At 40.2% G+C, this 27,962-nt stretch overlaps 2 protein-coding genes across 5 annotated transcripts in view; one reads left to right on the top strand and one right to left on the bottom strand.

Annotated features, from left to right (window-relative positions):
• Nucleotides 1-636: 636 nt before the first annotated feature.
• si:dkey-206f10.1 (adenylate cyclase type 8) lies at nt 637-19,433 on the bottom strand. The gene is made up of 23 exons (XM_087852452.1): nt 19,392-19,433; nt 13,616-13,709; nt 13,416-13,538; nt 12,179-12,390; nt 10,376-11,104; nt 9,681-9,830; nt 9,430-9,560; nt 9,126-9,237; nt 8,915-9,042; nt 8,298-8,456; nt 7,805-8,039; nt 7,481-7,651; nt 7,289-7,389; nt 6,714-6,915; nt 6,143-6,235; nt 5,806-5,966; nt 5,440-5,521; nt 5,121-5,279; nt 4,158-4,304; nt 3,850-3,942; nt 3,611-3,725; nt 3,305-3,507; nt 637-2,838 (listed from the first exon to the last, which is right to left on the bottom strand). The coding sequence occupies exons 3-23, from the start codon at nt 13,465-13,467 to the stop codon at nt 2,623-2,625; spliced, it is 3,651 nt and encodes a 1,216-aa protein (XP_087708578.1). The 5' UTR covers nt 13,468-13,538; nt 13,616-13,709; nt 19,392-19,433; the 3' UTR covers nt 637-2,622.
• LOC102777664 (protein EFR3 homolog B) overlaps nt 17,838-27,962 on the top strand; it is a 30,302-nt gene continuing 20,177 nt past the window's right edge. Inside the window, exons 1-2 of one of the 4 annotated variants that reach the window (XM_006797087.3) lie at nt 17,838-18,014; nt 18,417-18,558. In XM_006797087.3, coding sequence (XP_006797150.1) covers nt 18,552-18,558 — 7 coding nt within the window. In that variant the 5' untranslated portion in view covers nt 17,838-18,014; nt 18,417-18,551. Of the gene's footprint in view, nt 18,015-18,416; nt 18,559-18,997; nt 19,478-21,716; nt 21,965-27,962 lie in introns of those variants that run through there. The other 3 variants (XM_035910536.2, XM_006797086.3, XM_006797088.3) reach the window with 3 other exon arrangements.

The following is a 27,962-nucleotide window of genomic DNA, read 5'->3' as shown; positions in this document are numbered from 1 at the left end:
GACAGAACTAATGGAGTCAAGAGCAATCGTCGTGACTCTCAAAGAAAGGAATACACACCTCCAAGAAGAATACACCTCGAAAAAAGAGTTTAATAAGAGTCTCGTGTCATTAACAATTGTTAATACAGAGTTAAAAAATTAAAAGCACCCAGCTTTATGGCAACAATTGATTCTATTAGTGGAAACTGGACTGGTGTGAATGTTTTTGTAAAAATTATATTAAAAAATGAAGTAAAAAGTTTTGCTGATACAGACGTACTATTCGCTGTGAACATTTCTATACTGTAACAACAATTAAACGTGTCTTTTTTTTATCTATTTAAAAACTGCACAAAGTCCCATAGAGGAGCTTAACATTAATATTTAAAGTTAAAAGGCAAACAAAATAAAGACTGGCGTGAATTTGTGTCAGTTTGAATCAGACCTACAATGTAAAACATTCCTACATCAAGAGAAACCAAGCATCTTTGTTTGATTTTGATTTTAATAAATGATCAAGGTAAAAAAAAGAAAAAGAAAAAAAAAAGTACACCATTTTAAATATCTGGACATAATCACTCTGGTTCTTAGTTAGGACCGAAACTTCAGCTGAACAACAAAATAACATCAACATATGACATATTACACAGTGTCGTCCACAAAAACTAAGCCAAAGTGCAGAAGCTGAGTGTGAAAAACTAAGTGCACTCTTACTGTTTCCATAGGAATTAACAGAGTAAGTAGCAGACAGGTCCTGCTAATTAAATGCACTTAATTAATTGATTGTCAGTGAGTATGAGCACCTATAAAGAAGTAGAACTTTTGGCAGTTTGATGGTCTGCTGCATTCAGGTGTGTGTTAATGCCAAGGAGCAAAGCAAAGGCTGCCTATCAGTCCGGAAAAGTTTATAAAGAAACTTCCAAACAATTTGATGTCCATCATTATATAGTGAGAAAGCTTATTCTCACTATTATATTATATATCTCACTATTATAATATCTTTTGCTATAATGCACAGCATCATATTTGGTGAAAACATAGCATATCAGCACATGCACCTCATACTAGCTCTCAAGCACGGTGGTGAAATTGTAATACTCTGGGCTTGTTTTGCAGCAACAGGACCTTGCAGTCATTCCTCTGTATACCAAAGTATTCTAGAGTCACGTGTGAAGCCACCTTTGTGACAGGGAAAAATTGTTATTGACTCATTGAACAGAAAAATGATCCCAAGCACAGAAGCAAATCTGCAACAGAATGGTTGAAAAAAAAGAAAAGAATCAAGATGTTGCAATGGCTCGGTCAAAGACCAGATCTTAACTGACTGAAATGCTGAAAGAGAGCTGTGCATAAATAAACACGGGACTCTCCACCAATTGATCTTAGAAATGAAGAAGCTTCACGGATGAGAGGTGAAACTTAAAGGAGTCTACTCGCTTTTCTTTCCAAGCCCCTTGGATTACCACGACCTGGATGACTGAGGACCTTCACATAGATAAAATTTTACAGAAAACATTTACATCAAGTTATTGCTGCTAAATGTGGTTCTACAAGTTACGCAGGTGGACTTAGTGTACTTTCACACACTGCTTCTACATGTGGTGTTCTACATCTGAGGTTGTATTTCAATGCATTTAAGATCTTGTAAGGATGAAATGATTTTTTTAGGTCGTAACACAAAGAACCTTAGTACTGACAGAGGTTGTGCTTTCTTTTTTACCATGACAGTAAGAAGAATACAGTGATATGTGAGGTGTTTTTGGCATTAAAACGGTTTCAGTGTTCCTCAAATACAGTATTTACAAAAGTAAACCAAGCAGCAATCACTTTATAAATAAAGGGATTTTCTTTCTTTTTGGATTATATTGCATGAGTGAATTATACTGACCAAAATCTCTTTAACACATATGAAATTATTGGATATAAAGTAGAAATAATGCTTGACTTCACAACATAAATGTACTAATTAAGATAATACAAACAAACAAACAAACACCATTCTATATTGGCCATTTGTAGTCTAGGAGAATTTGTACTAAGAGGTAGTGTTTTGCTTGGAGGTCTGGAGTCTTGCTGATGTGTTATCCCAGCAAACATAAAGACATGTTGGCTCTTTCTTTCTTTCTTTCTTTCTTTCTTTCTTTCTTTCTTTCTTTCTTTCTTTCTTTCTTTCTTTCTTTCTTTCAAAACAACCTTAAAATCAGTGCTTATAGTGTATGGATATGGCAATAATAGTAATGAAAAAGCACTTTGCACTGCTTACAAGATACTTGTGAAATGTAAGAGGCCAGAACTTTGATTAAATAGCACAGTTAACTCCTAACCAACTAAAATTCAGACCACATACCACTCGGTGTGTCATGCAAAGATGAACATATGGGTCCAGAAGTCAAGAAATATGAGCATGGATGATTTCCTATAAATTCCTATTAACCTGTCCAAAATTTGCTTGAGATGCCAAAAAAGATGGGCATGATGCAGTCTTGGAAGAAATAAGAATAAAGGCTTAAACAGGATTGGGCTCCTGCCACAGGTAGCTCAGTATTTTGTCTGTGAAGCTAATTCAGTTATGGCAAAGCATTAAAGGAATATGGCTGCAGTGTGTCCTGGCCAACGTGCAGCCATTTGACCCTGACAGTCTCCTCAGCACTGCAGTCTGGAGGGAGTCCGGTTGAACCTCCTGTTGCCCTCTCTCATCTTCTCCTTGTGTCTGGCCTGGACGAGACTGAACACCACCTCTGCCAGCGTCATGCGTCCTCCTGTCTGCCCTGCCAGGCGGCCATCTGTCCCATCGTTGGCCATGTTACTGCGCATGGTCCTGATGAAATAGGTGCGGACTTTCCCCTGGTGCTCACTTACCTACAATGAAAAACATAGATCAAAAAGGGAAGATGTGTATATTGTCACAGTTAGGCTAAACACAGAGGTTATTCTACAAAATTTGTATGATAATGAAGACTTTCTGAACATAAATTCGCTGCTGGCAACATGTTTTTATGCTTGCTGGATAACTGAGATGGTTTATCGAACAGAAACCTCTAGAGCAGCTAGTAGGATCCAGCCAAAGCAACACATTATGAATCACCTGAAACTCTGAGGTTTTTGTATAAAATGCTTCTCCCACACTTAAAAAATGCAACATAATAAAATCAAAACGAGATCAAATAATTCCCCCCCTTCTGGAAGTCAGAATAAAGTTCCTAACTCCGAAGATGTCATTCATTGATTTAAGAGCCATACCTTATAGTCCACAATGCTGTGGCATTTTAAAAATAAACAACACTTGTTTAAGCTTAACTACTCTTCATAGTCAGTCTCCACTGACCCCTTTGACAAATATTTCTCCACGCAGCTCCAGGACGAAGCCCCAATTTGTCAGGATCCTTCGGGTGGCTTCGGGTACTTGGATGCGTCCGCTCACACCTGTGCTGTCCATGCGGCTGGCTAAGTTCACTGTGGAGCCCCAGATATCATACTGCGGTTTGGTGGCACCGATCACCCCAGCGACCACGGGCCCGTGAGCAATGCCTGTATGAGTCCAAACCCAGACTATAATTTCAGATATTTTTGCAACAACACTAGAAATCGTGCGTGTGTGCTTTTGTGGGGCTGTGGCAGGGCAGCTTCTTACCCACACGCAGCTGAAAGCGTTGAGTAGAGTTCCTAATAATCTCTTTCAAGGTCTCCTGCATCGCCAATGCAAACAAAACCAGCTCGCTCAGGTGGTTCCATTCATCCATCGATTTCTGGAGGAGACAAAGATAAACATACAGTTTCATGCAAGGAGATAATATCATAACAAGTACCACAAATCAAAGCAAAGCTAATAAGACAAAAGGAAATAAGACCACATACAGAAAAATCTCCCACCTGTTTATCTGGAGCTAAACCTGATGCCGCCATGTAGCAGCTCCCAATTGTCTTAATCTTCTCCACATGGTGAAAATACGGCTCCTCAAACAGCTTGTTAGAAGATAAGATTAAATTACACATCAAGTTTAGCAGCTGACTTATGCAATTAGAGGCTATCCTATTTATCAAATCAGGACTTGTGTCAACCCACAGCCTGGATTGAACTACACTGTCTCTGTTTTGTTTTAACCGATAAATAATTGGTCCAAAAGGGATAATCCATAAATAAACCACTGTCATATGATCATTTTGAGTCCAACACTCACCTCATCAAAGCAGGCAATTATCTCATTGAGTAGGCGGAGGCATTCCACTCCTTCATGCTTGAACTCTTTCTCCTCGAAGTACTCATCGAACCCAGTGATGGAGGCAAACATGACGCCCACTTCATCATAGGATTGGGAGTAAAGATCCTAAAAGAAGAGTCATGATGGGTGATTTCTTAAAATCCTCTTTGTTTGAGTCAGGTAAGGTACTGTGCAAAAGTCTTGAGCCACCCAACGTTATAAAACCACATCATTTGTTCCAATTTCTTTCGTTGAATCGATGAAAAATGCAAAGTATAACACAGTTTTACAGTCATAAAATAGTATTTTTGCACCAAGAACGCATGCATGTGCATGATGTGTCTTAAAACTGGACAAGTGGACGACAAAAGAAGAAACAGGACCTGAGAGATGCACCTGGCCCTCAGTTGATCCATCTACTGTTCACTGAAGCCTGATCAAAAATGGTGTCAGTGGAAGGGTAGCTGTCAAAAAGCTATTAATAAGTAAGGGAAACAGGGAGGAAAGTAACTGAATATCCATGGCAACGAGTCTTATAAAGTGAATCCAAATGTGAAATTATGTTAAAATCACCATCGCTATGTACTGAGGAGGTAAAGCGGTATAACATTGAATGTCTACAGCCATGTGTAAAACATGGTGGAGGTTCTATCATGGTTTGGGGCTGCATATCACCCAGTGGGGTTGGAGATCTTTTGATGATGATGATGATGATAATGATCGGATTATAAATAAAGGAAAGTGCCAGATTTTAAAAAGTACTACATAACGTTAATTTTTAATTGTACAATTTCAATATAAGGAAACCCGTAGACAGAGGTTGCTATTCATTGGTCCAATCAGTATTTTCAAAGCACTGATGGTCACTCAGACTGATTCTGCTGTGGACCAGACTATCAGTCAAAAGAAGTGAGGCTAAAGGTTTTGGGGTGTTTCAGCTACCTCGTCATGCTTGCTCCGGTCCAAGAAATGTTGAGCTACATGAACTGGTAGGATGTTGTATAGCAGACACTCATTGTGTTCCCGCAACTCCCTCATGTCTGCCACCTCCTGCTGGGCCTGCAGACGCCACAGGAAGTCCAGTCTGGCAGTAGCCTCCCACTGGATAGAAAAGATACAGCGAGATAGAACATCATCTACCTGCAACACAGTCCTGTGTGACAGAAAACAGTTTTAGTTTCAATAACACAGACCAGAAAGTGTTGCTATAGTGACAGGCTCATCTATAAGTTCAATCTGGGAAAATGAAGTGTATGAGCACCTGACGTCCATTATAGAAGACGGCAACAATAAACATGGCCATGAGAAGGAAGGAAATTCCATTTCTTCTGACATAGTGAGACCTGTAACAAAGTATATTAGGAAAATCGATACACTCTGTGGGCAAAAATATACCTACACATTACACTTAAAGGAGATGCTCAGCTTTGGAACACATGGCATGAAGCTCCCAGTGCACAGTTTTTGTGCTGATGTTAATGTAGGATGAGGTTGGCTCAACTAACTGGTGTGGCCCAAAACTTTTGATCATAAATTGTGTATAGAGGCGAATATTTAAATATAGCACTGTGTAGTAAAACTACAGCAGCTGTGCAGTTTGTATGCTGCTCGCTGCTCATACACTGACCTGTGCAGCGTATCGTGGCGCGTGAGTGAGACAAAGGCGAGGTGGCTGAGGTAGGAGTAGACAGCCACTGCTAGCAGCAGCGTTGCCAGCTTCAGCAGGGAGTTCAGACGCAAAAACACCGCACACGTCACCATGGCAATCACCCCGCTCAACACGAAAATCTAAAGGGAACAAATTGGGAAAGATGAAACAAGCAGTAATGACCTCATTTTTATTGAAACCCAATGTGATTTATTGTTAGTATTTTTAATACAAGACAGACATTTGGATAAATCAACAGGAAATCACATAAAATCTCTATAATAATTGTCCCAAATTTAAACTACTGTTTGCTTGCCTCAGGGTAAGTGCAGACAGTGAGTGGACGTGAGCCTGTGCCAGTCTTCTCAGTTATGTCAGCCTCTCCTGTGTTCATGAGGATGCACCACACCTGCAAGCAGCACAAAATGTTCCAACCTGGTTCTGCATCACAGAGCATAAAAAATATAAACCGGCAGTCAAACTTTCTTAAAACTGGCGATTTAAAACCTTTAATGAGGTTTTGCTTAATTTTGTGCTTTTTTCTAATAAAAAGAAGGTTTACTAAATAATTTTATCACTGCAAAAGAACCCCTTTACCTTCTTATATTGAAATGGGCTTTTTACATCACACGAAAGACCCCTGTGCTTACTTGTTGCACTCCTCTGCCCTGTTTGCATGTCAGGTGTTCTATAAATATCAGCAGGGAAGTGCAACTTTATTCTTTTTGCATATGCATTTCAGAGAAGATTATGCAAATTAATGTGCATTTGGTTTACAAGGGTCAGTTACCAGGTGCAATAATGCAGACATACAAAGGAAAAAGTCGTGTTGAAGAACATGGCAGTTTATGTAAATTACTCTTCTCTTGTGTTATTCAGACTCTCACCATGTCAGTAGAGGCCAACCCAAAGTTGATGAAGATCGCTATGAGGGTAAACAGGTTACGGGCACTGTTGTTTTCATGAATCCAGCAACAGAAGTGCTGCAGTGATGAAGGAGTCCACTTGAACTCTTCGGCAAGGGCAACCAGTAGCAGCAGCATGTGGGCAAGCAGAAAGACTGAAAACTGGAGGACAGCAGGGAACAGTCTACGATTGGGGAGGAAAGAGGGGGTTAAGAAGAAGAAGAAAGTGAGTGAAGTCATGAATATTAATAATATTAATACAGTGTAGAACAGAAAAAAACAAGTTCAGGTGTCCAGTGTGACTACATGGGTCAGTGCATTCTTTTAAATACCAGCAGGTGGCACCAAAGTAAAGAAAAACAAAAACTTAAGCACAATAGCAGTTAAGTCTGGCAAAAACACTACAGGGAGCTCTTTTTATAATATTGGTTATACTGATGTGGAATTGATATTTATTTAAAACGCTATAAGCTGGATTGAAGTACAAAATGACTTAATGGAATCATAATAAGTGGATTAACAGTGAGGACTGATTGTAACATATTGGAGTTTCCTACCTGGGGGCAGGGATGAGGGCCTGGGCAGCCATGAGAAACAGAAGCAGGATGAAGGAGCAGACCAGATTGGAGTTGAACATTTCATCTCTCATCTGGGAGAACTGGATGGGCCAAAAGCGAGAAAAATAAATGTCACTTTTAGCTACGTCTTTAAAAATCAGCTTGGATCTCTATCTTTTCTTTACAGTCTACCTTGTCCTCGATGTTTGTGTCCTTGAAGACAAGGGTCAGTGGTGTGATGTGCTCTCTGTGCATACGCTCACTACTTCGAAGCTCGATGGCATGCTTGATGCGTTTGTTAATCTCTCTTGAGTTGGACTGCCAAAGGGTGGGCATTGAGCCATTTGTAAAAGCAGCTAGAATCTAAAAGAAAAGAATAGAAATGACTGATAGGGTGAGTGCAGGTGAGTCTCAGATGTGCCGAGCTCTTCAGATAATATGGTTCAAATTCTTCACCACCTGACCAAAGGCACCAAATTCAGCACCTTCCTTTCTGTTTGGTATTTGCGCACTTACGCTGTTCATGTCAACGACAGTCTTAAAAGGTATGTGCGGACTCCATGTTTGAATTGGTTTTTGAACTTTGGGGGGCTCGATGTGGTTAACTTTGTCTCTGTCCTGCTGAGGGCAGATGAGGAAGGTGTCAATATTATATTTTCGTAGGAAAGCATTCCTATCACGACCATGGCCCTCTTCTGTCTTGTAGGTGCCTTCTAGACAATCGAGAGTTGCCCTTGAGATGTGGATGCGTCTGTTTCAGGGAGAAAGCAAAATTCATGCAGAAAGAAATTAAAAAATATTGTGGATGATGTAAGACAAGAGATCATCATTAATGCATCACCAGATGAAAATATATACCCCCTCCAAATGTACCTATTAAGAAATTAAATAGCATGTTTTTTATTCTTTTCTTAAATATTATCTTACAGAAAGCCTGGAAACCTGTCAGGCACATCTTTGTCAGGTAACATACTTGACAGGAGTTTCTCTAATGGTTGCTGGTGCTCACCCAGGTATGCCCCCCGCTTCTAGCATGTTGGCGATGCCTACGTCCCAGGACCAGACATCAAAGTGCCATTTCTGCAGACCCAATACCCCACAGAGGACAGAGCCCGAGTGGATGCCGATCCTCATGTCCATGTCGAAGTTCAGCTGCTTCCGTACATACCTGGTGATTTTGTGAGGTAAAGTGATCGTGTCTTACAAACAAAAATAGGATCTTACACTCTCATATGGATACCTATAGACCCATATGAAAAAGAAGGGGGACCCTTTTTCAAGGTTGAAGCAGAAGCATTGTGTTACACAATGTATTGATACACACCTGAATGCTGCACACCAGCAAATTGCCCAGACCTCTGCTTTTACTGAGGTGCTCACAGTTGTGCATCATCAATTAATCAAGTGCACTTAATTAGCAGGATCTGGATGCTACTTACCTGCTTAATTCATGTGGAAGCAGCAAAGGAGTACTTAAAATGTTCACACAGTGCTTCTGCATTTCAGCTTTGTTTTTTGTTAATCTTTTGTTATTTAGCTGAGGTTATATTTACATAATTTTAAAACCACGTGATTTTGTTTTTTTTAAATTAACTTGTGTTTGTGTCTTTAAATATGATGACTGACCGTATAGTGTTGATCATAGCCAGACCCATCTCAACACAATAACGGGCATGGGCACGCTGGGGCTCGGGAACCCCTGACACACAGTAGTAACAGTCTCCTAGTATCTTTATCCGCAAGCAGTGGTGTTCCTGTGATAAAAGAAGAAGAAGAAGGACATTAGAAGCTGGAAGATGTTTTACATCAACCAAAAAGGGCTCGCTCAGGCCCTCACCTCTGCCAGTCGGTCAAAACGTCCAAAGAGCTCATTGAGGGTTCGAACCAGATCCTGGGCCGACAGGTTCATAGACAACAAAGTGAAGCCCTTGATGTCTGCAAAAAGGATGCTACAAGAAGGAGAGAAGGACTAAAAAGTCTGAAATGACATAGCAAACACTTAATAATGGCATTAGGTTTGCCTGCAACTTGATAATCAGAGTGAAACCCACTTGGCTTATAAATCTTACGAGTCAAGGTTTACTTATAATTTAACCTTGACTTGACATAATTTACTAATATACTAACTCGTGCATGTATACCTGACATCTTTGTACTGGTGGATATAGATCTTGTGAAACTCTTGAGGGTTTAGATCATCTTCCATAGCACTCATGTCAGCAATCATCTCCAAGGCAACAAAGCGAGGCAGGATCGAAAAAACTAGGCGGTCCTGTGAAGAAGTGTAACAATGTGAGAGTCAAGGAAGTGAGTTAATACAACCAAAGCTTTCATCATAACACAGATAATTCTCTGGCTTTAAATTTCAGGACAGCTCCCATCTTCATTGTACCTGTCTTTGATTCTCTTGCTCTAATTTGAGGCGTCCTTCAATGCAACGTCGGGTCTCCAGAAAAACCTGGCGCTGGGCGTGGTCTGTCAGGTAGTGGATGAACAAGCCAGCTGTGTTCATCCCCAGGTACAGCAGGCATTTGGCAAACACCTGCATCGAAAGAGTGAGAATACTATATTAATTCATAGAAAAAAGCTTTAAAAAAAAGTTTGAAGGGGAAATTGGGGAAACAGTACTGGACTGAAGCTTGGGGGGAGGGTTTCTAATACCTTATTATTTGTTGATTAATATGTCAATAGAGACCCATGAGCTTTCAAGAAGTACAATGAAGATTCATGCCGTAGGTGACAAGATTAAAAAATAATAATAACGAGATCATAGTGTGCTTTAAAGCCAGGGTAGGTAATGTGTTACTGAAATTCAAGTGAACTGAGTGACTTACATAAGCGGTCATCGGCTTAGTTTTTTGAAACCACACATACCAAGCAAAGGCTGGATCCTACTGAAAAACTTACGACAGTGTTTGCTTTCAAATTTCAACATTTCTTTTGTTGATTTGTGCCTAACGCTGCTGTAAAGTCTAAGAAATCAAACTTACCATAAGCCTTAACAGTGTATCACTGATTTATCGGCATATACACATTTTTAAAATGTAACAGTAGGAAAGGAAATTCAAAGGGGACTTTTTTTTTCACCTTTCTCAGAAGCAAAGCATCAGTGTAGCAGCATACTATCTCTACCAGAATGTGCAGCATTGAGGACAGGGTGCCCGCACATATGGCCCACAGCAGAGGTAGTGGCAGCAGTGTGTATGTTGCGAACAAAGTGAACAAAAGGTACCACGATGGGTCTTTTTCTAGTCCGTACACCAGACCCCCCAGCACCTGTGTGGTCTGTGACAACCAGCTGGCGAGGCCGGCGTAGTGAAGCCACTGTGGGGACACGGAGTCTTTGTGGGTTAACACTATGACGCACAGAACTGTTGCAAACACCATGAACATGCCCGTCAGGCAGCCACGCAAAGTGTCTGTGGAAGCTTCCGGCGCCAATGCCAGGTACAGAACCAACATGTGCAGCTTGGCCACCACGTCTATCACATTGGTGATGGCCAGAGAATTACGTCTTTGGGTGGAAGAGTGCTGCTGGTAGAGTTTCTCCAGGTCGTGGGACTTGAAGGTGTGCAATAGCGTGGGTATGTAGACACCACAGACAGTTCGACCCCAGTGGACGAAGAAGTCAGCGTCGCTGGAGTAGTCGTTAAAAGCAGCCCCGGTGCTGGTGGAATCGCGAACCAAGGGATGGACTCTGAACGTGGAAGAACGGCGCTTTGTTACCCCACGTGAGGCTTTGCTGCGGATTTGCCTGTTGATCTCCTCTATGTAGGTATCTGTCACAAAGATTTTGCGTGCTGGTTCAACACCCAACTGTCAAAGGATAAAAACAGGATCCTTCATTCAAAAAAAGTTACAAGGCTATTATATCTTATTTGGCAAATCAGGGTAGACAAGATTCAGCATGCAAAAATAACAATTACACTTACATGGATAGTCTAAAAACAGCCACATTCACACACAAAGAGGATTAATTAGTCAGCAGCCACTCTTACTGGCATTTAAAACCGAGGTCACTGGCATCAGGCCAATGCCAAGGTAAATGCAGCGCTCACTTATTTAGCCAAGTCAACAAATCCTTTTGAAGCAGGACTTTTACCCCTATTATGATGTAGAAATAATAATAAAACAGCAGTGATGCTTCATGCCTTTGGGCCGCTAGTTACTAAAGTATCTGTCTGTGAAATTAAGAGGCACAGGGTTGAGACACTCCTTTCAAACCATGCACAGGTTAAAAAAAAAAAACAAGGCCTAAAAGGCAAAGCAAGGTTGAGTCTGAAAGCAAGGAAGCTGAATCATCCCCCACCTGGCAGCAGGACCCCGAGGTGCTTCAGCAAACAAAAAAGGCAAAAAATGCTAAAAAACCTAAATCCAATTGTTTCTGAGTAGGTGTACAAAGCTGCTACACACCTGTCTCTTTTCACTTGTAACTTTCTTTATTTTGCTTTCGTCTCTTATTTGCCACATGGGGATAGAATGAGTCTGTGTGCAAAAGCATAAAGGCAAGCAAGCCAAAATGAAGAAGTGTTACCTTTATGGATGCTGAATGTTGAGACTTGCTTCTAGAAGGATCTTGTGAGGCTTGCTTTATTATCACATGTCTATTGTAAATGTGAATCATTTTTGAAATATAAATGCCAAAACCATTTCAACACACATTAGATATGCATAATGGTAAGAGCGCATTAGATTGTAATGGTAAGAGTAATAGCTTTTATTTTGAAAAGAAACATAGATTTCATGTGTGCTTGATAGCCATTAGTGAGGTACACTTTTGAATGCAGTATAAAAAGTGTGTCATAAGGCCAGAGTTCCACACAGACAGACACAGCCTAAAAAACAAACAAAAAATCTGAACACATTTACAACAATCTAAAACTCAATCACCTGGGCACTGAGCTCCTGCTGCATAATGATGTGTTTTACTGTGTTCTGCCACAGCATCTTTTTCCGCCGCAGGCCAGGGGACATGGTGGGGGTTACACAGGGCAGGTCACGCAGCCCCATGGGGGAGACCTGCGTTGTGTTAGCGAAGGTCACCATGGTGGTGACAACAGCTGACCTCAGCTGTTGGTATTGGATCAGGAGCAGGTAGGATCCTGGAACGTGAAGGGAAAAGGGGAGTCAGTAAGGACCAGATTTGGTGTTATTGCTTAAAAAAACAGAGTTCATCAGTAAGTTTTATAATAATAATAATAATTACAACTTTATTTATTTATATAGCAGATTTGGAAGCTGTTTTGACAGACAAGTCAAAGTAGAATACTAAATTCAAACAGATAACTGGACATTGTGGCCAGTAATTAACATGTAAAGTAAACCCACTTTAATTCATTTCAACTTTCATCTTTCATCTACCTAATTTTGCCTAATATGAATTTGTCTTACAGAAACATTTCACTATGAATGACCTGCAGTGTGAGTATTTGTTTGAATAAATGAGGAAAAGGGAATTTGATCGATAGACTTTTATACAGAGGAACTATGCTAAATATAAAGGATTTTTACAGTTTGATGCATCTGAATACCCCGCGTGAAGGATTTAATAATCAAAGGTCTTTATGCACTATATAAATTGAGTAACAAATCTGTCTGAGTTCCTAATTCTTTTAGATAAAATTTGTTATGCTGCACACATTCAACCACGCCAGAAAGGGCCACCTGGTCGGCTCCACGTGTTTACGCAGTGAGTGCCAGAAGAAAGGCAGCTTTCCAACGAATTATCTGGCCAGATTTAGACCTGAGCTGGTTAATGCTCAGAGTTAAACTCCTCCAGGTCCTTCTGGCTCTGGATGCTGTTGTCCTACCCACTCACAGTCTACTGCCACCGGGCTGATTCTCACCAAGATCATGTATCTGCACAGAACAGACTGGATATGCTAAAACACATCATATTAGATGAGTAATAAGGTATAGTATTAAGTGTGCATCTTTATTTGTTTTTGAACATTACAAACATTACAGTTTCTGGGATGCAGAAGAATCCCTTTGACATTCCTCTTTCAGCAGTTTCAGCTGTCCCAAGCGGACAATAAGCTCCCCGTAAGCTGCAATCTGTCAAAGGAACCCCCCCCCCCCGCCCCCCCCCAAAAAAAGCAAAAGGATTGTAAACCACACAACTGACCTGTAACATTTCCCGTATAGTGCATCCACTGACAATACCTAGTTGCTGCCATTGTATACGTGCATCCAGCTCATCATAATCCATTTTTGTTGATTTCATCAGCTTTGATATTTAAGACACAACCTATAAAAGGAAAACTGAAACTTGAAGCAGCCCTCGTTGCAATGCCGTATCCAACACTGATGCGGACAGCGACATACAGGCCTGGCGAGACTCATGGAGTCGTTCTTTCAGGACTGCAGGTCACCATCTGGACTGTTTTGAAATGATGTCAAGAACTGCCACAAAGCAGAGCTGCAGGAGTGAAGAGTGCAAAGAGGATTAATTAGTCAGCGGCCACTCTTACTGGCCTGTAAAACCGAGGTCACTGGCACCAGGATAACACCAAGGTAAAGGCAGCGCGCTCTCATTTGGTCAAGTCAACAAATCTTATTGAAGCAGGGGAAACATTAATGCATTGATACATAGCACTTTAATACACTCTTTGTTTTACTTCTGGTAATGTGCAAATAATAATAATAAAACAGCAGTGCTGCCTCATGCCTTTGGGCTTCTGGTTACTAAACTACCTGTCTGTGAAATTACAGACACGGGGGTGACAAAATACTTTCATACAGTGCACAGGCAAAAACAATGCCTAAAAGGCAAAGCGAGGTTGAATGCGAGAGCAAGGAAACTGAATCATCTCCCACCTGGCAGCAGGAGCCCAAGGTGCTTCAGCAAGCAAAAGGCAATGAAGCTGCCTTTGCTAAACATTTTAATCCAAGTGTTTCTGAGTAGGTGTACAAAGTCACTGCACATCTGTCTAAATACAAATTTCAAGGCTCTTCTTTGTTTTTAACATTTTATTTGTAAGGTTCAGATTTTCATAACAAAATGCAAACATACAAATTTCATGTCATTATCTTATGAATTACCAAAATTACCCATTTGAACTTAAAGAACAAGTTCTAGCTTTTAATACAAAATCATCAAATACGGTTTCCCACGATAACACAAATTCTGGTTGCTATGTGTGTGTCTGTGTGAAGATGAGTCATTTCCACATTTAATTCTGAAGCTCAGTGTTGGAAATACAGAGCTCTCCAGTTACCGTTTGTCTTCTAACCCTGAATTACTGACAATGCTTCTATATAAATACAATATTTCTTACAAACACTCCATCTGGTAAGACTCCAGTCAGCAAATCTTCTGTTCTTTTTCTTTCTTATGAAGGAAATTGTTAAATTATATTCTGATGGATGAACACATTGCTCCAAGAGCAATACCAACATAATATTTTGCTTGGATTTCTTATGTATTATCATATATGAGGTTGGTTATTGTTACACAATAGAAAGACTTGTTTTTTCACAATTCAATTCAGTTTTATTTATATAGCACCAATTCACAGCAACAGTTGCCTCAAGGTGCTTTATATTGTAAAACCTATAATATTAGAAAGAAAAAAGAAACAATTACACAACCGCCTATGAAGAAGCATTTGGCAACAGAGGGAAGGAAAAACTCCCTTTTAATAGAAAGACACCTTCAGCAGGGTCAGCATTGTGCCAAAAAGTGATCAACTGTCATAAGCTAATTTCCGGTATTTCTGAAAAATTGCCTGTATTTAAACTGTTGTAAATACTTGTTAGCTTATAAGTTGTCAAACATATGTCAAATGTATCTCTCATGAATAATATCGAGACATTTTGAGTCAGAAAGAACATCCATATCGCAAATTAGAAGCTGCAAAGAGATTTTGGCAAAGTCAGTTGTAAATATCCTTTATTTACCTGGCTAAAAAGACATTAAACATGTGTTTTTTAAGAGAGAGATGCCCAAGAGGCCAGAAGAAACTGCAACATATACAACACAAAAGGACCGGATTGATTATAATGTCGATACAATAATGCAGAGTCGTACGGATATGGATGTATTTATTGCTTTTAACAGGTTTCATGGTAACATCCACACAAACTGTACAGGGTAATACTGAGTGTGCAATAGGTTAAAGAAGCAAAGAAAAGCACGAGATCTGCGATGATTGAATCCCTTACTGGGTTGATGTCTCCAGCTGGCTTATGGTCATTATTGTTGTAAGCTGGTTAAAGTTTTTCAGACTTGCTTTGCTAATTGTTTCCAGGCAACATGCAAAACCCCTAAGACCAATGTAATGAGTCTCCATCTGTCCCACTGTGACGCTGTGGCTCAGACCTTTCTTGCTGATTATGGTACAACTAAAAATAGCTGCCAGGTCTAAGGCAATTAGTACTGCTTTAACTGCTCAACAAAGCTCTCTGACACTTGAAATAAGGCACCTTTAAGTATGTTTGCTCCTCAAATGTCACAACAAACAACAAGGGGGAAGGAGTAAAGTGAAGATGAGTGCAGATCACCTTGTAATGACCCAGCCTTTGATATTCTGTATATACAAATGTCTGTGATTGTTAATCTACTTTACCTGTTCAGTCTGTGGTTTTCTTTTGTGACTCTGATTGAATTGAACAGTAAACTTGTTTACACCTAACTAGGAGTTAGTCCACTATGGACAAAACCTCAGAATATAATTAGCATTACGACTAACATTTCTGGCTACACACTAATGAGATAACTAAAGCTGAACCAGCAACAGAACAGACCTAACAGCCTGACTGTGTGCCAAGGGTCGCGCATATGTTGTACACTGAGCTATTTCTGTCCGTTGAAGTGTAGCTCTGACACGTGTGTGAAGTTCTGGCAGTTGTACAAACCTCTTTAACGTAAGGAAGTGTAAAGGTCAGCAGGGGTCAAAGCATTACAGAGAGTACACTAAAGTAGCATTTCACTGACATTTTACAATTTTCATCAACCACAGAAATCTGTTGAGAACGTAGCCTACTTCTCAGAGTACTGTTTGTCTCCAACTAAGACGCCTCATATCGAGAAACTGAGGCATCATCATCCCAAGCCCTTAACTCAAGTCCTTGAATTCTCTCTATGGTGGTGAAAAGTTCAAATGTTTTAGTATTTTATTAGGAATTTTATTGCAGGCCTGGCTGCATTAGACTAATGTGATAACTATGTTGCTCTACTCTTGCATCTAAAATACACTAATTACTATTAGTTACAAGTACTTACTGAAAGTAACTTCATGAACCCATTTTGTTTTGGCGTCAGGATAAGTATACCTACTGCCCACTCACAAACGGCAGCCTGAAAACAAACAGATGTCAAACAATACTTTGAGAAGGCGGCCCCTTTTCTCAATGGATCTCCCCACCCCCAAAGATTGAGGGCCCATATGGCATAGCGAACCCAGTTCCTTATTACAAGTACCTGAATGTTTCACCTATAAGGTGAAAACAGTTGTCATCAGCAGGCAGCATAGGACCTCAGCACACACACTGCTTCAGGTAAGCCACCAGTATTTGCATCAATTTCCCATGCTGTTTACAGAGGCTTCCATGCTCAGACCTCAAGGCTCGCTTCAAAAGCTGTACAAGCACCTAATCAAACTGTTCGGACTCACAACCTGCACTATGGCCATATCTTGCAGAGCATTTGAATAGTTAAATGTAATTAAATTCATTTAAATGTTATTCAAAACTAACACCACATAAAACACTGATGGCACAGTAGGGCTAAAAGATCCCGAGGAGTGAATGGCAGCACCAAGTTTTGACAAGGTGCCAGATAAAGTAACGTGTTAAATGTTCACTTCCTAATATTTTTCATGCAATGTTAAACTTAAAGTGAAAGAGTGATTATGGACGATAACAAGCTTTAAAATGTCTAAAAAAAAAAAAGGATCTTGACTCAGTGCTTCCACCAACTGGTAGAATGAAAGACTAATGGAAAGCAGGATGCCCCATCCGCAGCTGGAAAATGCATCAAACACATAGCATCCACATTTCATTTCTTGAATAGATTTTTTCTATATGTAAACGGAAAAATGTAAGATTAGGGAGCCTTTATCAGTCCCACTGTTTGTAAATTGACAGAAATTTACAAGGGAATTGCACAAGAAATAAGAAAGGTAGTGTATCATCCAGTGGAGTCCAGCACTGAATAGAAAACCGTTTGAGGAGTTGATTTAAACACTGTATGGCGTTTGAATTTGTATTCAGATTATTTGTATTGGCATCTTCTCTGGAGACAAAAAGCCAATATTTGTCATGTATAATGACTATCAGTGTCCTCTTGACTTTTATAATCTTACCAGCTGCTTTGCAACATCAGTAACATTCACTAGACTAAATTAAATTTAGATTAAGTAACTTTACGCCTAGTACTGTATTTTTTTCTGTACTCCAATAAATCTGTATTATTTCTTATTATGTTTTCAGAATCTTACCCAATAGAGCTTTGTTTAAATATTATGTTTTTCCCTCTCAGTATTTATCCAGTGATTCAAAGACAGGGGCAGGTCCTGTGTGAATTGTACATGTTCTAACATGACTAAAGGCTCAATCGAGTGGTGGGCTGTCACCATATTTACGGCTAGCCAGGAGCAACTGCTCTGCTAGCCGTCTGGCTAAGTAAATGATGTCCCGGCGTAGCTAAACTTTAGTTAAGTTGTCCACCGTTACCTGTCCGCATGCCTCATACTTTTGGGATTTAACTGTTTTTAAATTCATGGTAAGCAAAAAATGTTTTCCGACATTAATAAATAACGGGGAGCTATAGTATAGTTAGCCACGTTAACGTTAGCATACTTCGCTAGGAGCTATGCCTACATTTGAATCGTAGGAGTTAGGCTTGTTACACCTAGTAGAGACAAGTTTGTGTCTAAACTTAAAAGAAATCAAGGAAATGTACTGGAGTGCCGTAGAAGAAAATGGTTGTTGAATGGGAATGCTAACGTGTTATTATTTAACCGGTAACTCTTGATTTCGCATTTCTGTCCAGATGCTGGAGGATAATTTCACCATATTCTTGTCACTGGCTAGAAAAACGATGAGGGAAAATGATAGGTTCGGATATACTCTGTGTTAGCAGTATATATTAGTGCTTCCGCTAATTTGGGCATTCCAACTTCAGCAGGCCGAAGACAATCCAGCGGCTTTCCTGATTTTCGAAGCAGTGGTGGAGACTCAGCTCAGGACTTAAGTACCACCCATCTGCCCTTGTCTTGGATCCTGGAAAAGCAACGCCTCCTTGTGACTGATATTCAGCATGTCAGGTGCGTTAACGGCAAGCTATTTTACACCTGCTCCATCACTGCCGAGAGTAATAAATTATGTCCTCCACATGCAGTTGAACCAAAAAAAGGAGCCCAAAATGCATACAAAAATAAACATACACTCCACGATGAACCATTGCTATCAGATAGAAGGAAAGTTTTTGTTATAGAAGCTTCCCATTGTTGTTTCTCGGCTGGATGATCTATCTGGTCCTGCAGCCAAGTGTGTGAACTTGCACCAAAAATCCCCTGCAGACCTTTTGCCCGTGCTGGCATCCATAGCTGACATCCATGGCCGCATTCCTTGAATCTCAAGCCCACTCACTGAATGGCTATCCCACAGTGCCCCTTTTGCCCTGCTTCTCTCCACCCTACTCTTTCTTTCTCCCTCTCTCGCCCAGCGAGCAGTCCCGGCTGGATAGTGGGGTCCATTGTGTCAGTGAGATGTTTATTAATGAGAGGGATGCACACGGAGCAGAGCTGCTATAGAAGGACTAATCACTAATCTCTTCGTTAATGCGGACAACCTGTGTATGCAGTGGCATACATTACAAGGAAGCTGTGTGACAAGGAACAACAAGTTGGTGTTCAGCGGGGTGTCTTGGTGAAGTTTAGTTTTATTTTAAAGTTTTTGGAGAAGTTTTGTTTCTAGGCTTGAGTGTTTGTGTTGGGATGGAAGTTTAGCTTTTATGTGTAGGTGCAGAAACCAAGTTCTGTTAAACAAGAAACCAAGTTTTGTTTATATTATATACGTTTGGATTTAGGAAGAAAGGTTTTTGTATCTATGAAAGGAGTAGTGTTTGTCTGAGTGTGTGTGTGTGTCTGTTGCCTACCATGCCTTTGCCTCCGCCTGATGTCCCGGCCACTCAGAGGCTGGCACTGGACTGTCGTACCCTTCTGGACCATCGCGTTGGCAAGGGTAAGTGACAACATCACCTCCCCTGTGGTCTTTGGGACCCTGCTTAGTGTCACTGTTTTTTTTTTTACCATACTTCCCAAATTCACATTACTTAAAAATAAGTCATTGTGAAAATGGAAACTATTATTTGGGGTCTGCCTCTCTCAAAGTTGCTTGAGATTTTTCACAGTTAATAATACAAGGTGCTGCTAAACAGTGTTGCCCAGTTACCAAGGCAGATTTTATTTATTACTACAATCAATTTATTGCCAACCTCAATTAATTGTACAACTGCTGATTTCATTGGCAATCAATGGTGCACTTTTGGGAATTGCAGAACTGAGCTTGATTGATGGATCTTTGCATTCTAAAACCCTGTGAGCTGCTACTATTTCACATAAGAGAGAAACATCTAACATGTTGTTATTTTAGATGTTTAGTTCATTATAAGAAGAATGTGAAAACTGAACCAGAGAGACTGAGCACTTAATACATAATAAGTGCGCATTTGAGCTTTTATGAGTGCACTGCAGTATTGTGAGGTTTCTGATCAAACCGCTGCAAATTTGTGCATTAGAACAAATTACATGATGATCGTATCTCTTTTTATTGGCTTTGTGGTAATAGTTATAAAAAGGTAGGATTCATTTAAAAGTTGTGCTTTTGTGGCGCATTCATGTTGCTCTGGTGATGAGCTTTGCCATTCGTGAGATGGAAGCGAGCACTGTTGCATAGAGCAGGGCGATATGACCAAAATTATTTATCACGATATACATTAGAAAATTTGCGATAACGATATAACTGACGATATAATTGACACTAGACAAATTACTTTACAACTCCACAACTTTATTAGTGCAAAAAAACCCCCATCAATGCATTTTCATTTAAACAAGCAGCTGTTTTTTATGTGCATTAAAGTTATATAAAAATGTAACAGTGCAAATTCCTTGCTGACAGTTTAACCAAAAGGCATTTCTAGTGGAAATTGGCCGACATATCCTCAGCATAACCATGTATAATATCCACAAAACTTAAAAAGAGGTTATACACACACAATACGGTAATATTCTGTTGAAGCACAGTACGCATCACTCCGCGAGGCTCCTGACTACGGTAGCCGTAATGCTCCGACAATCCATCCATTGGTGTGGGTTCGTAGCTTAGCAAAGTCATACTAAAACATTTGACCGATTTGCGAGCACCGTGTAACACATAAAATCGTTTCGAGGTCAGTAAACACAACCAGAATTCATACGTAAGGCACACGGGATTATAAGGGGCACTGTCGATTTTCAGAAAAATCAAAGGATCGATTTTAAGTGTGCCGTATTTTCCAAACAACACGGTAATAACGACGGCCCGCTAGCATGCTCTACCAAAAATAGTGCTTTGGTGTGTATCTGACGGACAAAAGCTAAACCAGTTCCACACCACTGAAGTTGCAGCATTTTTACAAACCAATTCTGGTTCATCCGTTTCATTCAACGATCCGCTTTCGCCCTTCTCATTCTCTGTCGCCGCCGTGCTTTTTCCGCCATGTGCGTTTGAAAACAAAGGCACTGCGCATGCGTGTTTTACCCATATTCAATCGCGATATTTCATTTTCTTACCGTTGCCCAGCATTATACCGGTATTACCATAAATGGTATGATATGGCCCAGCCCTACTGTTGAATTTATCTGCTGTTTTTTTTTTTTTTTTTTTTTTTTTTAGAAAATGAAACCTGGAAGAGAAAACGTAAACTGTCACTTCATTAAAAGGAATGGTTATTTGCTTTTGTTTATGCAAATATCAGTACACATGGTTATGTAATCGCACATTTCCTACTGTAAGGAAGTGTGGCAGAAGGTTGCGTAAGTGCAGAAGGAAAAGCTGAATTTAAGTAAAGCGGAAAAGAGGGGAAGATTAATGATGAGAGGAGGGCAAGAGTGATGCTGGCAGGGGGTGGAGAGAGGGGGACGAGAGGGTTGTGTGGGAAGGAGGTATTCTCCCTTTTCATCTTTGTGGTGCACATTTCGCTCTTATTCTGTCAGTCCTTGCCTTTTTTTCCCTCTGCAATTGAAAGCTAGATTATAAGTGAGTTTGGTGTGCTTGTATGCACGCTTGCATGTCAAAATCTGCACTGCCCCCGTTAAGAAGGAGCACTGTTGCAGAAGAATGGGAAAATCCAAGGTCATCACGGCACGCTTTCCTCTGACGTTGCCTCTCAGCCCCTTTTTGTGCGCAAGTGTGTGAATGACTGTGTGTGTGCCTGCATGGCAAGGAGACTGTGCGTGTGTAACTCATAGCAGCGAGCCAGCCTCTGCACCAATCACGGTGCACATTCATATGCCTTTTAGCTCCAAGCACACGTGCAGGCATTTATCCCAGGCTGAGCGGTGCGTGTGTTTGTGTGCATTTTCAGTGCCTCTAGGCACAGCAGTGTGTCTGCATGAGGAACTGAAGCTGCATTAAGAAAACATAAACGGCCGTAGTGAGCGACTTCCACATCACGACTAATGTACGGTAAGGTTAACAATCCTTTTTCCATTGCGTATTGGTCTGTGCATTCTGGGCTGTGTAAACATGTGAGTAATATCAGGCATCCGCCGTTTAGCCTGTTTTCCTACATTCTACAAAGATGTTTCCTTCTCGGCTTTCTTGCGATAAAAAGCAGTTCTGACTAGAGTGTAGCAGCTCCTGAAAGCGCGTTATGAGAACTTGGACACTTAAAAGGATACTCACTGTTACATTACAGTAATAGATTACTCGGGGACTCTGCTTTGAAGATGTTTATGTTTGGTAATAGACACTTATTTACTCCTAACTATCACTGATAATGTTTCCTTCTGTTATAGTTGGTGTTAACAGGGTGTGTTCTCTGTCAGTGTATTATGTATTTGCTAACTCTGGTTAACTTTGGGTGTTTGTGTTATAACCTTGTGTTCATATATTTATGATTCTTCAGTATTTTAGATACTATGCGTTAAATTATGTTTCTTTAAAAACAGAAAAGCTCTGATAAGATCATTTTTAGATTCGATAAAATCTCCCAGATGGTTTTTGACATTTATTTTGGCTCTGATGTTACTGGGGCATGTTGATATATAGTTAATTGATTAGTGTTAATTAAAAATGTAGCCAGCTTTGCTTTGAATTGCAGACTGTTGATGGAGTAAGGTTTTGGTTTGGAGTGGATTTTTAACACAAGCGCTTCAAACTGAAGGCTGTACAGTATGCTCAGCTTATAGCGTCTGTGCAGGTTTAAGGGATTCATAGTGTGTTGGACCAGGCTTGTGTTATATAGATTTGTTGGCAGCGGGGTCTAGGCATCAGTGTGTTGGTCGGATTACACCAGCCATGTTTGCTTCCACCCACACTGATCGAATGTGTGCTGTGAATCTGGCTCTTGGCTTAATTGGCTGAAAAACTGATGTATATGATGTTTTCCTTATGAAATTCCATATTTTCCAGTACCTCAAACATACCTAAGCGATATGGTGCGCAGGTATGGTGGAGTGTTATGGTTATATATAAGCAGGACATTTGAGTAGTTTTCATGTCATCCCCAAATATTTTTATTCCCTGTCACACTTCCCAAAAGGCTGTCACCCTCTTCTCTATGATATGTACTCTGCTCCTCTCCTCATCTGCTGTACAGTATTCCCAAACTCAGTGACAGCGTCTGTGCATACTGGTTAGCTGTGGAAAGGGGCTTGCTCATTATTTGTTATTTGCTTACGCTCTCCTTGTTTCTCGTTTGCTCTCCGTGTTGCCAGATTCTGCTATGTGCTTGCATTTCTTTGTGTGAGTACAACGTTTGAAGATGTTTGCTGATGTAAAAATAGCAGGACTTTGTCTCTCTCCCCCCTCCCTCTTATGTAATGACACCCCTGAAGGGCAGCTTGCTTTGTAACCCTCATGAGAAGTGATGTGTTTCTTGGGGAAGTATGTATATTTACAGCAAGGTCACTGTATGCCTGTGTGTCAGTGTTGGCCTTCGAAACCACCGCTTTGCATGGCCCTAGGTGAAGGTGAGGTCTGAATGTGCACCTGCAGTTCTGTTTCCCAAGTATACGCACACCTCCATACACACAGGCAGATATTAAGTGTGTTAAATATTGTTGTTGCTGGGTGTCAGGACTGTATTTATTCTCTCTTATCCGCCATGTGACTTCAGGCACAACAGAGCAGATTTGGGACAGCAGGTGCAGATGACGCTGCAAGATGCGTAAAGCGTCATGCACCACCTTGTGCATTCACATGTATGTTTTGTAGCATCCTTTGAGATAATTCCTGTTATTATTTTTTTTTTTATTTAGCACTAGTGTCTACAGCTGATACGTGGGACCCACAGTGCAGTTATTAACACCTCATGGTGTTTGTGTAAGTGGGTGGAGGATTTTTTTCCTTTTTTCTGTTTTATTTTCAAAAAATTTTATTATCATGCAAAAACATGTCTTCTGTAGCTATGTATTTTTGCTTGCCTTTATTTTTCTCACTTCCACGTGCAGTTTTGTCCTCCCTTCTCTCCATTTCTCTCTCACCCTAATGTGGAAATATTAAGCTGATATCCTGGGGGAAATGGAGAGTGTAATCTGTTAATGTACCGGCCCATTGTTACGAGGATAAAAATAGATTGCGATTGGCTGGCTTCTTCCTGTGGCAATTTGAAGGATGGTGACCCCCCACCCTTACATGTGTCTATATATCTACTCATAACTTCATGCTGGAAGATTGTGTAGCTTAACATCCAATTAGTAGCGATAGATGTTCCCCTTGTCGTTGTATTAGTGTTAGAGCTACAAGTGATTTATTGTTCCTGTGTTTCAAGCTCGTCAGTGTGTTGCTTACAGTGTTTGCTGTGTAGGTTTTATTCCTTATTTGAGTCTGTGTGGAGGAGCTCGGTGTCCAGCCCATAAATGTGTTGTCACCTTGCAGCGCAGAGTGGGTGGATGTCGTGAGACCCCCTGCTTTGTGCTTTTCACCACTGTCGAGCATATCATTGTGCACCCACTTTGTTTTGCCTTCTAAGTTTTTTTTTCTCCCTAACTAACCCATCATTAGCAGAAGCACAAAACAGCCCTCATTCCTTATAACAGAAACTGAACACAACTTTGAAACATCACAGGAATTTCTGTGCCAGCGAATCAGCTGGAGAAATTTCCTCAGAGAAGTGGTATTGCAGTACACACATTACAATTAGAGTGCAAGCAGAATATGTAAATGTTTTAAATGGCGGTAGTTTAATTTTGTGTTATAAAGACCTGTGGGTGTAATCGGCCCCTTTGAGCCAATTTCATCAAGTTTGTTGAGTTGTAGAAACAAATATGCTGTTTGGTGTTGTTACAAAAAACTGTTCAGCTGTCAGTTGATCTAACACTGAAGTAAACTGGTTACATTTTTTTAAAAAGGAGGGAAAAGGCAGGATATATCCAAGTGCTGCACCACAAGTGTGTCTAATAGCATGCAAATATATTACATAATTTAGTTTATTTAGAAATGACTTTCCCAAAAATTTTTTATGTGCAGCTGACAGAGAGGACAGGACAGATTTGTCCTGGACAGAGCAGATGCAATAAGTAGCACTAATCTGTGACTCATTCAGCACATCTCATTTCACCTCCCCCATCACACTCCCATCTCTGTATATGTCTTTCTCTCATTCTCCTGCCCATTCTCTGTCTGTCCGGTACCCTTTCTTCTGGAGACTGGGGACCCACTGTATTTTTTTTATTAATTCAGTGTTGACTCCTACACTCATGCCCTGAGCCAATACAGCAAGGATGTGAACAGGAGGTGGATGGAGTTTAGGTGGGTGCAGGAAGGGAGGGAGAGTTGCAGAGGCCTCATTAGTGTTTGAAGTGATAAAGGAAAGAGAAGAAGTGCTACGAGTAGACTCACACTTCCCTGAGATGAGCACAGGGATGACAACTCCTACCGAGTTCAACATAGCTTTTAGAGAGCAGACATGAGTCTTGAAAAACATACTTTTAGTACTCAAAGTGATAATTTTATTAAAAGGTCTTTTAGGGACATCTTATCTGTTCTTGCAGCTGCCTTGCCAGGCGTGGGTCACTGATGATGTAGCAGAAGGCTACTAAATGTTGATACACAGCCTTGTTGCTCGGTCTAAATGATGATCTCTATAGCAGCAGTGCTCAGAAGTCTAAATAGTCTCAACACTCATTTTCTTTCTTTCTTTCTTTTTTTTTTTTTAAACACTGGCAATTAATTTAAAATGTTAAATGTGTTTGTTTTCAAAAAGTTGGTTGGCCAAAAAAGCAAGATAAGACAAAGTGTGTGAAAATATTTTGTTTTTAATTTTTCTGTTGTTATACTATGTGACTTTGATATGTTTGTGCTTTGAAAAAAAAAAACCCTCATACATGCACATCTCTTGGGAATAAATCATTTTCCACCCAAAACTTTGCTTTTGTCTTGAGAAGGGACTCAGCGTTAGGGATAGCATCAGTGACTCAGGTGCATTGGCTGATGTTTGTTTCCTTGATTTTTACAGTTTGATGATTTATTCTTGAGGGTGGACTGTGCATTTTGTTATTTTTGCCACCTGTTGTGCCAATTAAGTGCTAGATTGGATAGTCCTGTTTCTGTGGGAGTACAGGTGTCTCACATTTCAGGCTTGAAAGGTGTCCATTTCTAATTAACTTTGGTAATGCATGACCTCTTCTCACACATATTTGACTTCCAACAACTTCTTGTGATGGGAAGTTTTTCAAGCAGCAACACATGTCCCAATGAAGACAATTGCTTACACAATTAGGTATCATTTCCTGTCATGATTATACTAACAAAGGGATGAGGGGAAAATATTGATACAACATGGTATTGTGATATCTTGTGTGGTTATATCGTGGGTGTTACACACTCATGGTTTGATATTTACCAAGTAATATCTTAATACGTTATTATACAGATATGACTCGTTATGAACAAATATTGAAGAGTGCATAAAATCTTTACATTTCCCGTCTTTGTCTTAATAGATACGTTGCTAACACCAATGCATGGTGATTATAATCACTTACCATTTATTTAACAAGGGGAAATGTTGTCACGTTCAAATAAATAGGCTTTTTTGCAAGTCATATTTGTCAGTTCTGGCATAGCGTGAGCAGTGTTGATGAAAAAATATATTGACTTGGTGTTGAGTTGGGAGATGGTCTATAAATGGAATGGAAGCCATTATTGCAAAGGTGTAGCAAATAGACCGCTAATAATGTTGTCTGTGTGCTCAGAATGTTTTTTTTACTGCCGTTTCATGAGACATTGCTCAGTCTGTGTAACAGCAGCAACAATAATGATTAATAAACCACTTATTAAACCACTAATTTAAGTTAAGAAAAGGGAAGAAGATGACGTTGGGAGAAAGGAAGGGCAGATGAAAATCTTTCTTAGTGCACTGATTTTCTTTTCTTTTAATAAACGTTAAATACCTCCTGTCTCTATTTGTGTCAGAGAACCATTCATTACTTGCCTGCAATGCTGACTGCATTATGACCTACTTTTTTCATCTAGCTTTATGACTCTAAAACTCACATGGTGAGTTTAAAGGAAGTAAGATGGGGGGAAAAATGCACGTATGCTTCAAAGGTAAAAGCGTAATTTGGGAATTTTGGAGGGTGTCCCTTTTTCATTTTCACAGGGTCTCCCTTATGACTCATCACTGCTGAATTCCCTCAACCAATCATGTCAGCTCTCTGCCTCTCTGCCTGGCTTGCTTTCTCCTCAGTGCAAAGTCAGAAAAAAAAATCACTGTTCACAGTTCGTACTTCGTGCTGCATCATTCTCTTTAAGGCTGTTTTGACTGAGAGAAAGCGAGGTGTGTGTGTGCGTGTGTGTGCCTGTTTCATCTCAGTGGCATTGCTGTCACTGTAATTGTCTGGTGACCACATTCCTTCCATATGTTGGTGTCCTGAAGTGTCTTTGCACAGAATCGCCTTAATTTGACATGTGTTTTGTGACATAAAGTTTCGGTTTGATAAATCTTTTTAATGCTAAAAACAAAAGCTTGAGTGATTATGTCATACCCGTACTGCATGACGCAGGCGTATTGTGTGTATAGGAATTTCTTTAAAAGCTGACATGAAGTCACCTTCTACTGTACACATTTTTTTTATTTGCATGCATGAACTTACAAATGCATATAGCCTGAGGGCTATATGCATTTGTAAGTTCATGCGTTTATATTTATGTATGCTGCTAAATTAATGATATTACGGCCTGACTATTGTCAGTTGACAAAAATGAACAAATCTATTTTGTCCATTTTCCTGGCGGCAGTTGTGTTTTTTTTCTTGCTGACAGGTCATTTTGACTTCTGTTAAAGTTAATGTTTATTTTCTGTAACTTATTTTTCTCCAGCTTTCAACCATTACTTCTGTTGTGAGAGCAATAATGTGAAGTCATTAGTTGCTGAACTGGAATGACTTTTTTATTGCCCATTTGTTGCAGTGTTCATTGAATCGGTACCGAAATGTGGCTGATTTGAGACTACCTCATT

This window comes from Neolamprologus brichardi, chromosome 15 (assembly GCF_056152115.1).
Source record: "Neolamprologus brichardi isolate AB-2024 chromosome 15, ASM5615211v1, whole genome shotgun sequence".
In the NCBI taxonomy this organism is placed as follows: Eukaryota; Metazoa; Chordata; class Actinopteri; order Cichliformes; family Cichlidae; genus Neolamprologus; species Neolamprologus brichardi.
This window is presented reverse-complemented; position numbering and strand designations above follow the sequence as displayed.

Bases quoted from the DNA above. Each gene is read 5' to 3' on its own strand.
- si:dkey-206f10.1 (XM_087852452.1), bottom strand. From the start codon at position 13,467: ATGGCAGCAACTAGGTATTGTCAGTGGATGCACTATACGGGAAATGTT. The intron at 9,561-9,680 runs GTACAATGAAGA...ACTTCTTCACAG, and splicing joins AGCAAGAGAATCAAAGACAG to GACCGCCTAGTTTTTTCGAT. The intron at 3,726-3,849 runs GTGGGAGATTTT...TGTCTCCTCCAG, and splicing joins GTTTAGCTCCAGATAAACAG to AAATCGATGGATGAATGGAA.